The sequence below is a fragment of the Fragaria vesca genome, linkage group LG4, assembly GCF_000184155.1.
Source record: "Fragaria vesca subsp. vesca linkage group LG4, FraVesHawaii_1.0, whole genome shotgun sequence".
NCBI lineage: Eukaryota > Viridiplantae > Streptophyta > Magnoliopsida > Rosales > Rosaceae > Fragaria > Fragaria vesca.
Window position 1 is genome coordinate 128999 of NC_020494.1, and position 18088 is coordinate 147086.

The 18088-nt window shown below is 38.0% G+C and overlaps 1 protein-coding gene across 1 annotated transcript; it reads right to left on the bottom strand.

Annotated features, from left to right (window-relative positions):
- Positions 1 to 8240: 8240 nt before the first annotated feature.
- LOC101298879 lies at positions 8241 to 16780 on the bottom strand. Its single transcript, XM_004296314.1, has 3 exons — positions 16065 to 16780; positions 11187 to 11190; positions 8241 to 9281 (listed from the first exon to the last, which is right to left on the bottom strand). Exons 1-3 carry the CDS (start codon positions 16766 to 16768, stop codon positions 9135 to 9137), a joined length of 855 nt encoding a protein of 284 aa, XP_004296362.1. The 5' UTR covers positions 16769 to 16780; the 3' UTR covers positions 8241 to 9134.
- Positions 16781 to 18088: the final 1308 nt, after the last annotated feature.

An 18088-nucleotide genomic window follows, 5' to 3' on the forward strand; every position in this document is an offset into this window, starting at 1 on the left:
GCATAAGCACGTCGACCTCCGTCGGTAGAAGAGGTGTCGACATCTAGTTCATTTCGGTTCGTACATAAAATGTCAAAGGAAAGATTTTCAAATGGTGCATGTGATTGGTAATAAGTTTATAAATTATAATTGATTGTAGTAGTTCTAGCTAGAAATATAGTAATATACCATAACTTTTTTCTACACTCCAGTTCCAATTTAGAGAGACTAGATTGATAACACGAAGTAGTTCACTATCACACGAAATAAGATCATGGAGCTAAAAAACTGTGATATTTTCCAAACCAACCATCAACAAAGCAAGAGAGTACGCATGTTGCGCAAAATGGAAATAAGATCATGCAGATTATTTGTTTCTGGGTTGTGATATGGTAGATCAGTAGTGGTATTGGCAAAGTTTCGACATTTTGATATGGAAATTTGACCTTTTTTCCCATCATTTAAAGTTATAATTCCCATTCTATGTTGTTTCTGTACTCTTCTGCTATAGCATATATATATGAAGTTATGAACACATAAACAGGTTCTTGATATATAGATTTCCAAATTAGTTATTTGATTTACTTGCTTTTATTTGCAAAACTAACATATGGGAATGCATGGAGCTAGCAGATCTTTGCAAAGATCTTGGACTAAATTCGGAAATACATCTATCTTGGTAATAATATTTTGTCTCCATTCATTTTTCTTTTTTCTTTATATGTAAAGTGTATAGCAATGGTCATGAAAATCGTTGTTTTCCAAGAGTTGCTCTTTCGTGTCTGGGTAAGTCGTCTTATGTGGTTGAAAATGTTGTCTTGAACAGCTTCTTTCTTGACTTCCCTTATAGAGATTTAGTGACTTTGATGTATAGTTGTGGACAAATTACGCATATATATTTTAGCCTCTGTGTGTGTATCTAACCCCCTTCACAATAAACAGGCTGAAAAAATAAAAGAAGAAGAAAGAATGAGGACTTTAGCTTTCGGGAAGAATATACAATGAAATAAACTAAAGAGAGTTGGTGACTTGAGCTAACAATTTTATCGAAATTTTAACAGAAAAAAGAATAATACTCGCACATCATCTTGAAATTCTGTGCAAACACCAACATTTTGATTCTCTTTTTGAGCCATTATTTATGGATCGCACATTTGCACATTTTTTTATAGTTTATCTTAGTGTTGGAAACAAATCTGCTGTGTCTAAAAACCCAATGCTAAACCTGTGTCACCTACCAAATTCTGACATCTGTATCTAACCTAAACAGAGCTTAACTCTGTTAGTTTTATATTAAATTTTGATTTTTACTAAAAGAACGAATAATAAGGAAACTCTGTGTCTTCCCTTCTTTCTTCTTCATCGTGTCATCGTGTCTGTCAAACTCCAAAAATAAGGTTTCAGGGTTTGAGGAGAAGATGACTCCGACCCCGACATAGGCCAAAGCGACGGCAATTTTTGTTTCTTTTTGAATTTGAGTTTATGCTCTTGGTGACTTTTTGGCTGGGCAAGGTCAATCTTCCTGAAATCGTCGGCGAGATTACCCGAATTTGATTTAATTGGTTGCTGCCAAATTGGGGGAAGTTATTGGGCGTGCGAGGAGAGAAGTAAGGGCGATGAGGAAGTTGAAAGGGGGAGGAGGAGATAGAGAGACGAGGAATGATCTTGAATACCATTGTGGTTGAGGTGAGCGACGATGGTTGTGGTGGAGTAGAAGCAGAGATCTGTATGCAAAATTTAATTAAAACTATCAAGAACAGAGAGAAGAAGGAGATGAAGAAGCCCAGATTTGTAGAAGAAGGCTTGAAGGAAATGACGAAGGCTTGAGAATTTTTTCTTTTTCTTTTCTTTCAGTAAAAATTGAAATTAATATAAACTAACAGAGTTAAACTTCAGTCAAATAGTGATGAGTGGGATTCCAGGGATTTTTATTGTTGGCACATAATGGGCATAAGGATTTTTTTGGTACAGGTGATTTATTTCCCTTTTCGATGCGGAGAAAATTTCTTAGAATTTAATTGAAAGTAAATATTTTATAATTTTTAAAATTAATTCACTTGTTTGACATTATGATAGAGAATTTTAAATTTCGATGGAATTGAAAACGAAGAAATTCATTGATTAAATTTCTCACTTGAATTCTACCAAAAATAGGTCATTTACAAATTCTTTTATAGGATTCAATTTTTATTTCCAAAACAAGGCTTTTGAAAATTTTATTTTTTATATTTCTTTTAAACTTTCTTAATCAATCACACACTTCAAATCTCAAATATACATAACCAAACAATAGAAATTGCAATAAACAGAATTTCAATTGATACATATCTAAATTCCATTATTTCAAAATTCGTCAAGAATTAAGAAAATTCTCATCCAAATACAACGTAGAAGTTCTCTAGTTAGCTAGAGTGAGATTTACAATCTCTTAGGTACGACAACTCTACATTAGTTGGCTCTTTATATTTGAGGGAGCTTCAATGCTAATAAAATCGAAGTCTTGTGCCGATCATCAAGAGAGGAAATGACGGTAGTGGTCCGAAAAGAGGCCGTAGCAAACAGGGTTGGTCTTCATCCCTAAGGCTTTCTAGGATGATCCGGAACAAATTATGTTGTCATGAGTGATGTCATTGTGTATTGTTCCATTTGTCGTATTTACTGTCATTGTGTATTGTTCCATTTGTCGTATTTACAAATGGCGATGGGGATCTCATTACTTCGATTGTTTTGATCTGAAATTTCTATTCATTCAAGTGCTCATATACACCTAATGAATCGAGTGTTCACAACTCACATGCACGTCTCACTCGCTGGTTGAATTTGTTCTTTTGGCTAATAGAGAAAGAAGACAAAGAAATAGGGCTAGAATCAAGCTTGCTCGTATCACCGCGTGATGGCCAGGATCATAGGAAAGAGATTTAACCTTTGACACAACCTACAGCTAAGATTTGATATAAAAATTGTAAGGAAGTGAAATCCACACATTTTAAATTAAAATCCACACTACCCCATTTTCCATTCTTGCATTGGGAACAAAAAGTTTATCTTTAATGACTCAAATTTTGTGTTCTTATGAGAATAATGATTAAAAATGAAAAATGAGAGTGTAGATTTTAAATTGGGGAGTGTGAATTTCACTTCCTAAATTGTATCATATGTTCTTTTAACTCGTAGGAAAATATTCATAGTGTTCACCTGGTCAGTTACTGACCAAGAGATTCATGGTCAGTCATCGTTATATTTACATCCAATGGTTAAAAACAAAACAACCTCTACTTAAAATTGATTATCCCCATCATTAGATTAACATTGTGCTAGGATTCATGATTTATTCAAAATGCAGAAATTGAAGGAAAGCAAGTAAAGAAAACGGAGAGTCTGCAATAGACTACATATTGTATTTCTATTAGTATGAACCATGTACATCTCATTCAATATATGGGGCAGGGATTAATAGAAAAAAACTAAATTTACACTGATCATTAATCTTTTAGTTAATTACTAATCATGTGATCATGACCTAGGAAAATATACTAGTTTTGTTTTCCTCCGATTCAATATCAGTAAGTTTTGCACGTTTGTCATTTTCCCACTTGGGATGATGACTTGCTTTACTAATTGCGAGTTATATCTCAAGTCGATCATACTTGTGAAGATGGTCGTCGATCATGTTAGCTCTAGCAAGCTGGTGCCTAGTGGATGCAATTTCTGAAAGAGATTTGATTTAATAATTTAGACGGGTGTACCTATATATCGGTGTGGCATCCCCTCTCGTTGGTCATTGGGGGCCGGGTTGTGTGTGTATTGAGTGATGGCAGATGGCAGCTACATATCAAATTGTCCTTCATTGTAAAAGTTTGTTCTTCAATGTTTAACTAAGTTGCACGGACACGGACACAGACACGGCGACATGATACGACACGACGATACGGCAAAACTCAAAAACTGAGTTTCTTACACGGTTTGGACACGGCAAACAAAATTATATATTTATGTATTTTTAATAAATAAAAAATATACTAAAATATGAAATAAGTTCATTACATTACCAAATAAAGTTCTAAATTCAATCTATTTTATAACCATAAGAAATAAGTCAAGTGCATAATTAATAACATTAAAAGCAGCAGACCTCTAGCACCTAAAACATAACATTAAAAAAAAACAAACTTGAGCAGTAGCTTGTTTTCAAATTGGACAATCTCTAGCATAGTAACACCTAATAGACAAGAAGATGAACTAATATAATTATCATATCCATAATCCATCCAAACTATTTTTTTTTTTTAAAGTCTGAAATGCTGATGTGACGTGTCATAATGCCGTGTTGGGGCCGATCAACGTGTCCGAGACGTGTCCAAAAAGTCAACTTTTTCAGACACGTCACGTGGCGTGTCGGACACGTATTTTGCCGTGTCGGGTGCCATGTCGACGTGTTGGAGTGTCGGACACTCCAGGGGTGTGGAGTGTCCATGCAACATAGATGTTTAGTGTAATTATTAAAAAATGTATTTGTAAACTGAAATTTAGTTAGTAACTTTAGTGTAATTTATTATAATATATGTCTAATTACCTTTTATCCCTTTTATCCCCTGTAATATTCTAAAATCAGTAACAAACCTTATCAAAGGGACTACATCTGACCAGCCATGATTAAGGAAGTCTCAAGAGTCCTTCTGTCTAGTGTTTTGATGGTCTACAAGGAACTAATCTCGTTAATTTAACTATTTGAATGATTGAATGATTTAATCGTTGATCGGTGGTGCATTCGTTCCCGGGAGCCTTGTACACACCGTCCATCACATTATGGGAGCTGCCCGGAAGCCTTTAATTAGTATAAAGAGTAGAATTTTAATTAGTAATAAATTATGAACTACACACGGATCATAAGAAATAGTCAACATACGTACCATGATTTACGAACAATTTCTTTGTTCTAATGCGGGTTGCCATGAATTGCGGTGTTGCCGTATCGCCATACTTGTTGTACAAAAAACTGGATTGTTCTTTTCGTTGGAGCAGGGGACTACTTGGTTCATGAATTGTATTTAACATGTTCTTCAAGTATACTCATGAGAGTTCTAGCTTGACACACCAATTCTCATTTTCAGGAAGAGAAAATATTCATATCTGAGTAAGGGGTGTTCACTTCTTTTGTTTTATCTTTTCAACTAGGTTTCCAGTCTTGAAACGGGAAAAACAAAACACAAATAGTACAAATATACACGGGAAAAAACTATATACGAGTCGTATATATATAGTTTTAGTTGCAGGTTAAATCTATATTTTTTTGGATATATATGGTACGTGTAAATAGTAATTATACACGGTTGTTGTTAAGATCCACCCCGAATATTACCCTGAAACCCGAAGTAAATCCTGCAAGGTCCACCTCCAAGGAAAATTTACTGAAAACTCGACATAACCTCCCTTGAAAATGGACAACCCTTCCTAAATAAAAATGCCTGCAAACATTTCTAAAAATTTCAACTTCAATCTTATAAACTCCTGGAGCCTTCGTGCTCCCCACAAATCACAACATTTTCCAATTTATATTTACTAATCAAACAAAAATCCAATAACCAACAATTAATAGGTTCAGAGCAATTCTAACAGTGAAGGGGAGATAAATATATATTTAAGCGGAAGCTATACGATGGACTATGTCTCGACTCCATATACGCCCGACCTCAATTATACTAACCTGCAAACTGGGCATTTAAAACCGAAGGGCCCAAGGAAAAACATTCGAAAACGTTAGTGAGTGGACAAGAATAAATTTGAAGGAAATGAACCAATAAAAATATTTATGTTTTCCCGATTTGATCAACGAAAATACAACTATGCATGCAACACCTGATGCTCACTCATAATACTTCTAAAAGAGTACAAATGACGAACCAATCCTGTTGGTTCGAATAAATCCAAGAAACTAGAAAGGGGTTTCACCATAAAGATGAGCCTCCCAGGCTAGGGTCGGAGCCTCCCATACTCTATTAATAGCGTCCCACGCTAAAGGCTAGCTAGCAATAATAATCTACAACAACCCTTATATAATGAAATAAGAAGATCATATAGAGCTCACAAGATAAATATCCCGGCCCACTAGATAGAGCTCATGAGAAAGGTATCCCGGCCCACTAGATAGAGCTCATGAGATAAGTATCTCGGCCCACTCAACCAAGCAATGTAACAATACTCAATGACGTGTCTCACACGTCAAAATATTCTCAATGTCAAGCTCGATAAACCACAAATAACTGAGAAAGTTATAAAAAGAGAATTACCGAAAATCCCAGTTTCGGTAGTCTTTAATAAATCTCAAAGTCAACAATAAAGCCAATAATAATTAAATCTAAAGATCATAAATGATATCCAAACTCAAGTACCAAATTAATGATCCGAGCTCAAATCCATAAATCATGGTCCACAATTAATCCATGCATCAAACTTAAAATAATTTACAAGATCATTTCATAAGCCGAAGTTATAATATATGCTCGGAAAATAAAATGATAATTTATAAAGTCATGCATGCATATTTAATAAAAACCAAAATGTTCGGCTTAAACTTTCCAATATAATGCTCGGAATACTCCTCGAGCGTTGCCTCTAAACAAAACCTTAACCTGGAATCGAAGTCATAATCAATTTTCATGCCTTTAACACATCAACCAATTTACTTCCAAAATTTACTAAGGGCACCCAAATGGGTTTCCATAAATAGGAAGCTTCTAAAAAAGGGAAAGTTTCCTAAAATAGAAACTTTCCTCCCTTAGAAAAATTTCCGATTACAAACCGACAAACTTTCCTATTTCTGAAACAATACAAATCAGAAAGGAAAAAATCGATAACTACCTCATCACCTTCTGCCGGAATTACTGCCTTCGTCGGATTCTGGCGACGTGCCGGAATATTCTGCCGGATTCCGGCCACTCACCAGAAAATGGCCATAACCTCCCCGTGTTCTTCAAAACACCAAGTTCTCGACATACCACAAAGGAAACAGCCGAATCAACACCTCAACAACACAATAAGCACAACATAACAACAACACAGCAGCTCAGATTTTTATCCTTTACCTTCAGTCCGCTCAAAACCCGAACCCAGAAACTTCTCCTTGCCGGAGACCGACCTGCAGCCCTCTGCCTCTCACTGTCCCGACCAGAAGAACCCCATCTGCTACCAAACCCCAACCACCTCCTCCACTCGGCCGCTGGGTCCGCCAGGAAGTAGCCTTGCTCGTCGGAACATGGAGAAGAGGCCGGAAACGGCAAGAACTCGGTCGCCGGAGATACGCCGTGAAAACCCAAAAACAGGAGAAAAGGGGTTCCTCCGATTAGGGCACGAATCAAAAGATTAAAGACATAAGAAGGGAGAAGAAGGAAAGAGGAGAAGAATCCTACCCTCACTATCGCCGTCGCCGCCGGAGCTCGCCGGAAAAAGAGGAACACAGCCATGCCTCTTCGACGTCGATCTCCCTCGTATGTGGATGCCTGTGCGAACTGAGGTATGGGTTTTATAGAGATTGAAGAGAGGAGTATTTTGGTGGTGGTTACGCGGTGGGAGGTGGCCGGAATCGTCGCCACTGTGCCGGAGAAGGCGAACGACGAGAGAGAGAAGTGAGAGAGAAGGAGGAGACTCGGTTGGGCTCGGTCAAACCCGAGTTGGGTTCTTTGACTGGGTCAACCTCCTCTTTACCTTTTAAGCTTAAATTCTAGAGCCCAGATCAAAACTCTAATAGAGCTGACAGCCCGAATTAAAAGTTATTTTCTTTCAAGAAAATAAATTTTTAAAACCAAATCTCTAATAAATTATAGAAAAAATAACTTGAAGTTCCGACAAATAATCCAATAGTACTGTTGAACCCGTATCGACACGTACTACTACATCGAGGCCTTAAAAGAGGAATTTAACATTTTAAAAAAAACTCGATAATAAACTCGAGTGTTAAATTACCAAATTACTAAACACAGTTAAATTTTTCAGTAACTCGTAAAATACCTAGTAAATAAGTAGAATTTGGTCCGGGGTGATACAGTTGTCTTTGTCAAGTTTATGTTTATTTCAGAATTATTTGTCTTCCTAGTCCTCCACTCACAGTTCTTTCCCATGCACGTACGTATATGTAAAAAAATATGCGGCGTCTAATAGATTACCGTTTAGTTTTCTTCTGTTGGGTCCAACAGCATGCACAACCTAATACTGCCATACTGGGTTTGCCGCGCCGTTAAAAGTTCAAAAAGAATTAAAACACGTCGGAAAGAGAACTGTTCGATAATATAAGCTTATGAAGCAAATTCATAATATTCAATGCGAGTACGTACACTGGATGCTTCACATATCATAAACATTATACGTACTCGATCGATCTCTAGTAGGCTAGCTAAGTACAGCAAGCATGGAATGAAACAGTCTGATGTAGGTAACTGATCCGTACAACAGTGACAAAACAAGGCAGAGATATAACAGCTCTTATTGTTACATACATATCATGAAACTAAAACACTAATGATTCATATCAGTTGGGAGATGGAGGTCGGTGTGGTGGTTTTTCTGGGGCAGTTCGAGGCTTCTTTGCGAGAGTACTTGGAGGCTTTAATTTCCGGGGTGGCTTGTGTGGTGAACCTTTGGCAACATCCACTGCATTCTGTGCGAGGTGACGATCGTGATGTGGTGGATGCTCTCCCTTACCCTTTGGTGGCCTGTGTTCCGGGAATGGCTTGTGATCATCATTCTTTTCCAGTAGGGTTGGCGGCTTGTGTTTTGGGGGTGACTTCTTTCCTTTAGGAGACTTATCATCTACCTCGGTGGAAGAGGACTCTAGCAAACGGCGTCCGGTGTTTTGTTCATGAGGTGGTTTGTGCTTTGGTGGTGACTTCTCACCCTTGTGAGGTCCGTTACCTGGATGTCCTGGTTTTCCATCAGTTTCTAACAAGCGGTGTTGATGCGGTGGCTTCTCTCCCTTGTGAGGCTCATTGTGCTCTTGCGGTGGCTTCTCTCCCTTGGAAGGTTTGCCCTCCACCTCCAACAATTGGTGTTCATGTGGTGGCTTGTGTTTTGGTGGTGGTTTCTCTCCCTTATGAGGCTCATTGTGCTCTTGCGGCGGCTTCTCTCCCTTTGAAGGTTTTCCCTCCACCTCCAACAATTGGTGTTCATGCGGTGGCTTGTGCTTTCTCTCCCTTATGAGGCCCATTGTGCTCTTGTGGTGGCTTCTCTCCCTTGGAAGGTTTGCCATCCAACTCTAACAATTGGTGTTCATGAGGTGGCTTGTGCTTTGGTGGTGGCTTCTCTCCCTTGTGCTCATGAGGCAGCTTTTCTCCTTTCGAAGGTTTGTCGTCAGTTTCCAACAAACGGTGCTCGTGAGGTGGCTTGTGCTCCTGTGGTGGCTTCTCTCCCTTACCCTTTGGAGGTTGATCACGAGGGGTTGATGGCTTGTGCTCGGGGAGTGGCTCGTTCTTATGTTTAGGGGGTTGGGGTGACTTCTGCAGATGAGATACTTCGACCATAGGAGGCTTGTGAATGGGTGATTTGTGGTGGCCTGAGGGATGGGTAGGAGGCTTGTGAATCGTTGGTTTGCGGTGATCATCGTGCTGATCAGCAAGAGTGGGAGAAGTGGTAGTGAAAACCACCACTCCAAGAAGAAACAGAAGCAGATAGTTGGAAGGCATTGTGTATGTTTTGGGATGGTTTGGGAAAACTAGAGAGAGAGTGGCAATTTATAGTGATGGGTAACTCTCACAAATGCTGTCACGAGTGATGTCATTGTGTATACTGTTACAATTTACGAAAGGCATTGGGTCCTATATATGTGTCGATCGAGTTGAAAAGTTTGACAACTTTGATGTTCACACAACAAGGAACCTTAATGAAGTTTGCACGATGGGTGTGTTCACAACTCACATGCCATGCTTAATCTGTGGCATAGTACACTCACTCTCTTCCATAATTGATATATAGCAGTATTGTCTTTATTTAGTACCATAATCTATCCTAGCTATAGTGGCCAACACTACCTTTCCCACTTAGGTACTTGTAATTTATGAATGTAGTTAGTACGTACTAACTACGACACATGATTACTCTAGCCCAGAATGAACGAGAATGTTGTTCTTGATTAAGTGAAGAAATTCAACCAGAGGATTTCATTTATATATACAATATGATAATATTCAATATATCTTAAATATAGTGCATGTCCTATCTCCAAAGTTTTTTCTTTCCCCCTAAAAAACAGAGATAAGAGAGGCATAAAACTTCATTACCACCCGTATTATTAAAGAAAAAAGAGATACAGTAAGAGAAAGAGGAAGACAAAGTTAAAACCTCCATAGGTAACTAAAACACATAATAAATAAAAATTATCTAACAAAAACGGAACTGAGAAAGATTCAAATAGTCACTGATGCAAACCGATATAATAAAAGAAGAAATCTCATCCCACCAAACTAAATATGTTAAAGTGATACCATGATTTGCTAATAAGCCAGCAACTATGTTACCTTCGCGAAAGATAGGTGAGGATCTGAAATGCATTTGAGAAATGCGGCTCAAATAATTCCACCATTGTACTCTACCTCTAAAGGTTAATTTGGCCAAGAAACACCGATATATACCTTTAACTAAAAGATTTGGTGAGTTTCGATTATGAGTGCATGTGGTGGGGTCTGTGTGTGAAAGCATATGTGGTGGGGTGTGTTGTATTTGAGTCTGTGGTGGTGTTTAGGATTCTTTAAAGTTTTTTGACATACTCATCGTCCTGGACCATTTGCATAAGTTCCATCTAATATGTGATTTTGCGTTTCACTATTTTTGGTCGACACTTTGGCGTTTCACTATTTGCATCCCCTTATTTTGTTAATCTATCTTGCATATATATATTTGCCGAAGTTTGGTGGTTTATTGCTTTTACTTTACTTTAATTTGTTCTTTTACCATATTGTGGAGAAAGCAATGAAGTCGACTGAAATCAAATCGGGACAAATCCCACACATGTGAGATAAGATAGTGAATGTCCCTGCCGACATCTGTTCGCTCTCAATATCCAACGATTTGTTGCTTAATTTAAATCGCTCCGAGGTATAAGAACAATTGTATCGAATTTCTCGTATGGACTTTCATTCTTCTCAAAATATTTGAGAAGGTAACCAAGTTGCAGATACATTGGTAAATGAAAGATAAATTCATCGGGTTTGATATGGTGGGACTTGTCTTCGAATTTTGTCATCTCTCTTTATAATAGTACGTGATTGGTTGGGGCATCCCATCTTTCTTTTATGTTTGCCTTCTTTATTTTGTTGCGAGTTATAGATTTGTTCTTTATTTTCGGTGAGAGTAGAGTTAGGTCCCTTCTATGATATGGTATTTTTTTTTTTCAATAAACTACCCTCGTTTCATCAAAAATTCTTCTGTACATTTCAGCCTTTGAATATGAAATAAAAAGGTTTGTAGGAGCAGAAATAGAAATTTTATTAACACATCCCTAAATACTAGATACACATCTCATATTTAATACACCACCAGTTAGATTTATTATTTTAATATTTTACTAGATACACATCACTAAACTTCTTTTTTTTTAATTTTTTAAAATATTTTTTATGAAAATGTCATTCCATTTAAATTAGAGCAAACAGTACAAAGATGAAGTACCCCAATGGGGTCGTCAGAAAACATCGTCTTGCATAATTGCAAAACCTATACTAGATAAAGCATAAGCTATGAAATCCTAAGTACACCCACTTTATTCGGTTAAGCACTTTTATTTTACAAGTACACTAGGTTTCAAAGAAAAAAATCAAGCTTCCACGAAAAAACTAGTTACCTGACCTAAACAAAGATTAAATCTTTTTCGGATTCGGAGTGCCAGACGCACTCCCTTCAGCAGTTTGAGGCAAAACACTCTCAATCACTCTCACCACTAGAGCTTCAGAGCCATCAGTTTCCTTCCCTAACTCACTAGTCGAACTAGAGCCTTCGAAAGTGACCATCTCAAAATCTGCCTTGTCACTCACCTTAGCAGGATTTTTGATCACACCCTCATCAGAACTAGCTGCTTCTTTGCTCCCCTTGCTACTAGAGGAGTTAGTTTTCTTGTGGGTCTTCCACTTTTTTGGTTGAGCCGCCGTTGCCAGCTTCAGCTCCTCCTTGGAACAATTTTTGCTTCCAAACGGACGTCCCAGCTTCTTCTTTTTCTGGGGAGAAATAATCAGCTTCCCCTTGTCATGAGCCAAAGTAATCCCAACATTCACAATATCCAAGGATGGTTCGAATTCGGGGAACTTCAGGTACCTTTTCCTAGTCCTCTCGCATTCCACGCCACTACGCTTCTTACCAATGATCTTGTTCAGCACTTCCTTGTCCAGCAACATCGGTATCACCTTTGAGGTCATACCAATCGCCACCACTTCCTTTCCAGCCTTCGGCCTAGTCTTCTCAGCTCCTATCAAAACCTTTCCGGCCACTATATTCTATATAATAGCGGCAACATGAACTTTGGTTGTTGTAGCATTAGATGACACTTCCAGAGCTCTAGACTTATTTATAGGGGAGAGAACTGAACTCTCACTACCCCTAGATGTACTAGAACGCTGTGAGTGTGAATTGGTAGGTGACAAAACCCTAGCCACCTTTGCTTTCGGCGCAGCACGTCCAATTGGCTTCGAGAATAGTGACAAATGACTCATCGCTCCCACCAGCGGAGCTTTCAGCGCCTCCCTCTCCTTCTAAATCAGATTATCACACCCCATTGCATCATGAATGAACAATCCACACAATCGACAAAAACCCTTCACCTTATCAAAGGTGAGATCCACCTCTGCCACTCTTCCATCCATCTCGAACTCAATTCCTGCCAAACTCGGGTGCGCCTTCGCACATCAAACTCCAGTCTGATCCTTTGAACCTCTTCCTTTCTCTTCAGCGTGGTCTGATCAAATCGAATAACTTGACCTAACCCAGATCCCACCATATTTAAGGCTTTAGGGTTCCTCAAATTATGAATAAGGCCTTACCGCCACCCATGTCTCTAATGTATTCAGAGGGACAGCAGCCAGATCTCCCCTCCCATCATACAACCCTAACACCAACATGGTGTTTCTGTAGTGCCAGGGTCCTCCATGCAAGACTCAGTTTCGTTCTGCAACACGCTCGAAATGGAAGACAAACCGGTTGCCTGCATCCGACATCGAGAGGCCTCTCTTCATTCTCCAGATCGTCGAGATCGTCCCTTTGAATCCTGAAAATTTTGCTTTTGGGCCCAGAAGGCATCCCATCAGATATGCATGGTCTTCCTGAACAGCTCCGCCTCTCTCAACACCGATCTTGATGCGAGAAGAGTTAGAGAGAAGTAGTCTAGATGAAGTGGCTTGAAAAGCCGATCCCAAAGATTCAATAGCAGCGGCCATGGATCGAGTTTGTTTTTCGACAAAGGAGACGAAACCCACATCACTAAACTTCTTAAAATACCCTTAGTGACAATACACAACCTATTCTCTAAATACACATCCCTATTTTAAATTTACTATTCAATCGTTTTCGGGAAAAAAAAAAAAACTTTTTCTCAATTGAAGCTATAACATTCACTTACATGACTAGAAGAATTTCATAATAAGATTTTCTCAAACAGTTTCATCTTTCCTCAAACTGTTACATCTTGTTAAGAGCTTCCTCGACTAATTTTCTCTTATGGCCAGGTTTTCCTTGACAAAATTTCTTCTCAAGGATCCTTTTACTCGTATCAATTTCAAAAATACTTGAAATGCTTGCACCTACCGAGTAAAAATAAAACAAAACAAGACAATACATCATCAAAGTCCTTAATGAAACTTTCAGCATGAGAATGCTCGGTCTTGCGTAAGCGTAATACTAAATTAATAGATTATTAAAAATCATTGCATAACATTCATATATGTCAAAAATATTGCATTGGTACCCAGCTCAAGCTAAAAATTAAAAATTTGATATTGAAACATCTCAACTAGATTTCTTTATTTTTATATAAATGTCTCATTTGATAATTTTACGTAGGAAAATGATTCTTGGCCTTAATAAGGCCTAAGATTTATGGCCTTAATCTTTAGTGGCATGCTATGTCACCTAGACACATCACCAATTAAAAAGATTATGCCATGTCATTCTTAAGCAAAAACACAATTTTATCCTTATAAATCCAATGACTTTTGATTATTTTGTCTTTTTATTAAGAGAAAAAAATTGATTTGTCTTTCTTTTATAATTAAAAAATATATATTTGTAGCATTTTCTTTCTCTTTTTCTTTTCATCACTATCATGCTTAGATTAAACGTAACATATAGTGTGAAAATACATATATTTTGATGAGAATATACTTAATCAAAAACACGAATTCTTATGAAATATATATACATATATAATTTGTCTAAGAAAAAATAATTTGTCCAGGAATTTTTTTACATATATATATATATATAATTCGTCCAAAATAAAGTGTGTGTGTGTCTATATATATATATATATATATATATATATATATATATAATCATCCAAAAGAAATTCGATAGAGATTACCTATTTTATTTATTTTAAAAATTCGATACATAATATAGCTTATATATAGATATCACAAAGATAGAAGGAATTTAAGAAATTTACCAAGTTTGATTTATGGTATAAAAGCCTAATTTGGTATGATTATTAACTTGGTTATTATTATTAATAAATTAACCAAATTTGGTATATATGCATTCATATTAAAAGGGTAAGAAAATATTCTATATTAGTATGTAGCATCCATTAATTATTAAAGTTAAGATTGTATTTTTACTTTTGAATGAAATGACATGATTTATTAAATTGATGATGTGTCTATGTAACATGACATGACATGCTACATAGGATTAAGACCATAAATTTTAGGCCTTATTAAGGCCCTCTAGCACTACCCTTTTACGTATCTACAAAGTCTTATATAATTTGTATAAAAAAAGATATGTGTATCTAACAATTAGAGTTGTGTGAATAAAATTTATCGAGCAGAAAATATCTCGTCCCGAAATAAAAATGGAATTTGACTTCCACCACTCACCAAGCCCAACTAAAACCTGCCAACACTTTCCTTTTTTGCACGTCATGATTTTGTTTTTTCTCTGTGTCCCTCCCCTCAAATATTTTGGGAAAATTGATTCGTTTTTTCTTTTCTTTATTATTATCGTGATTATCCTTCTACCAATATTACTCTCCCATCAGTCCCATGCATGCAGCATGCAGCTACGTACCTTCTTCTTCTTTTGGTTGTTTCTAATAACTTCACTTCATATTGGAAAAGTAAATATATAGAAGCTAATTCATAATATTCAAAGTGAGTACACTGGATGTTTACATAAGAACAGCATAGTACGTACTCGATCACTAGTAGGCTAAGCTAATACAATATGGAAGTAAACAGAGTCTGGTATAACTCCATAGACCAGTGAAACATGAAAGAAGGGATATAGCTAGCAGCTCTTATTTTACAAATATCTCATGAAAGTAGCAAACTAATGATGAGCTGATCGATGATCAGTAGGGAGATGGAGGTTTGTGAGCTGGCTTGTGAGGGGAAGTCGGAGGCTTCTTTGCAAGAGTACTTGGAGGTTTCAATTTCCGGGGTGGCTTGTGTTTTGGGTGTCTATCATCCTCCTTTGCATTCTCTGCGAGGTGACGATCGTGATGTGGTGGATGCTCTCCCTTACCCTTTGGTGGCTTGTGTTCCGGGTATGGCTTGTGATCATCATTTTTTTCCAGTAGGGTTGGCGGCTTGTGTTTTGGGGGTGACTTCTTTCCTTTAGGAGACTTACCATCTAACTCGGTGGAAGAAGACTCTAACAAATGGCGTCCGGTGTTTTGTTCATGAGGTGGTTTGTGCTTTGGTGGTGACTTCTCACCCTTGTGAGGTTCATTACCTGGATGTCCTGGTTTGTGCTCCGGTGGTGGTTTCTCTCCCTTCTTGGGCTCATTGTGATGTTGTGGTGGCTTCTCTCCCTTGGATGGTTTCCCATCAGTCTCTAATAAGCGGTGTTCATGATGAGGTGGCTTGTGCTTCTGTGGTGGCTTCTCTCCCTTATGCTCATTGTGCTCTTGTGGTGGCTTCTCTCCCTTGGATGGTTTTCCATCTAACTCCATCAACTGGTGTTCATGAGGTGGGTTATGCTTTGGTGGTGGCTTCTCTCCCTTGGAGGGTTTTCCATCCAACTCCAACAATTGATGTTCATGAGGTGGTTTGTGTTTCGGTGGTGAATTCTTACCCTTTGGTGGCTTACCATCCAACTCTGAGGAAGAAGACTCTAACAAACGACGTCCAACGTTTTGTTCATGGGGAGGTTTGTGCTCATGACCCTTGTGAGGTTGCTCACCTTGTTTGTGCTCCGGTGGTGGCTTCTCTCCCTTCTTAGGCTCATTGTGATGTTGTGGTGTCTTCTCGCCCTTAGAAGGTTTTCCATCTGTCTCTAACAACCGGTGCTCATGAGGTGGCTTGTGCTCTGGTGGCGGCTTCTCTCCCTTACCCTTTGGAGGTTGATCACGAGGGGTTGATGGCTTGTGCTCGGGGAGTGGCTCGTTCTTATGTTTAGGGGGTTGGGGTGACTTCGGCAGATGAGAGACTTCGACCATGGGAGGCTTGTGAATGGGTGGTTTGTGGTGGCCTGAGGGATGGGTAGGAGGCTTGTGAATCGGTGGTTTGCGGTGATCATCGTGCTGATCAGCAAGAGTGGGAGTAGTGGTAGTGAAAACCACCACTGCAAGAAGAAATAGAAGCAGATAATTGGAAGGCATTGTGTATGTTTTGGGATGGTTTAAGAAACTAGTAGTGAATGGCGTTTTATAGTGAAGGGGGAACCTCAGAAATGCTGTCACGAGTGATGTCATTGTGTAATACCGTTGCAATTTACAAATGGCATTGGGTCCTTATGTCGTGCTGAAAAGTTTGACAATTTCAGTGTTCATACAACGTTACTGGAGTGTTCACAACTCACATGCACAATCAGTGGCATATAAACACTCACTCAAGAAGACTCGTATTCCTTCTAATCTAAAACCGAAGCATTCTCTTTTATCTACATTCCAATTATCACTAGCAGGTAGCCTAGCTTTACTAATTTTCCCACCATAGGGACCAATTAAGTATTCGAACATATGTATAAAATTGATTAAGATGGAAAACGTACCTAAATGAAAGTCGTTTAATTAATTAAGTCGATTATGCATGTGGATGTGTAGAATGAATGATGGAGTTCGAGTAACACTTAAGATTCCTTAAATTTTAGCCATTTTCCTTTTTCATTCTTCTCATATTATCAGTATATCACAGATTAGAGATTATCACTGGTATACAATTCCAATTAAGCTAGAGTTAAACTGAGGTTGGGAAAAGAAGGTTTCATGGCCCTAAAATTAGACATTGTCAAGGCTTATGACAGGTTGGAGCGGGCATTTTTGTAGAGAATAATGTTAGACATTGTCAATTAACCTGTGTAAAGATTTCTATCATATATATTGCTGTAACTATGGTAAACCAGGTTTTATATCTTCTCGATCATGCATCTTTTATTGCGGAAATGGATTGGTTAACAAGTGTTTTATCTGCTTATTCTTACTCTAGGAGAAGGCCGGTGGATGCATTGCATGCGTCACACTACTCGATTTTGCAAGATGTTGCGAGTAGATATCGTCTCCAATAGTTAGAACCAATCTTTGCTATTCCGTGAGGAAATGAGCCACAATAAAGTCAAATTCATGCACTATAAATTAACTATGGATTATCATTTTGCCATTTGGATGACGTTTATTGCTACAGGATTACTCTTAGGTCTATTTTCTTCAAGCTTAGTGCAACTTTCCTGGTGGAAAAGCTTTCAGCTTAATTAGAGTCAAAACTTTCAACTGAGATCGGTAGTACGTACGTAACAGTCTCTACACACACACTAAGAATTAAGATGTCTGGTTGTGAATTTGATCATGACACGAGGTTTATTATATCAATGTTCAACATTTAGGTTTCATCGACAACTTATTTCACTTTTTAGATAGAAATCTTTACACAGGCTAATTGATCTGCTAGTTGGTTGTGGATCGATGTTCATGTGCATAATCTGT

Excerpts from the sequence above, each read along its gene's own strand:
- LOC101298879 (XM_004296314.1), bottom strand. The coding sequence starts at position 16,768 with ATGCCTTCCAATTATCTGCTTCTATTTCTTCTTGCAGTGGTGGTTTTC.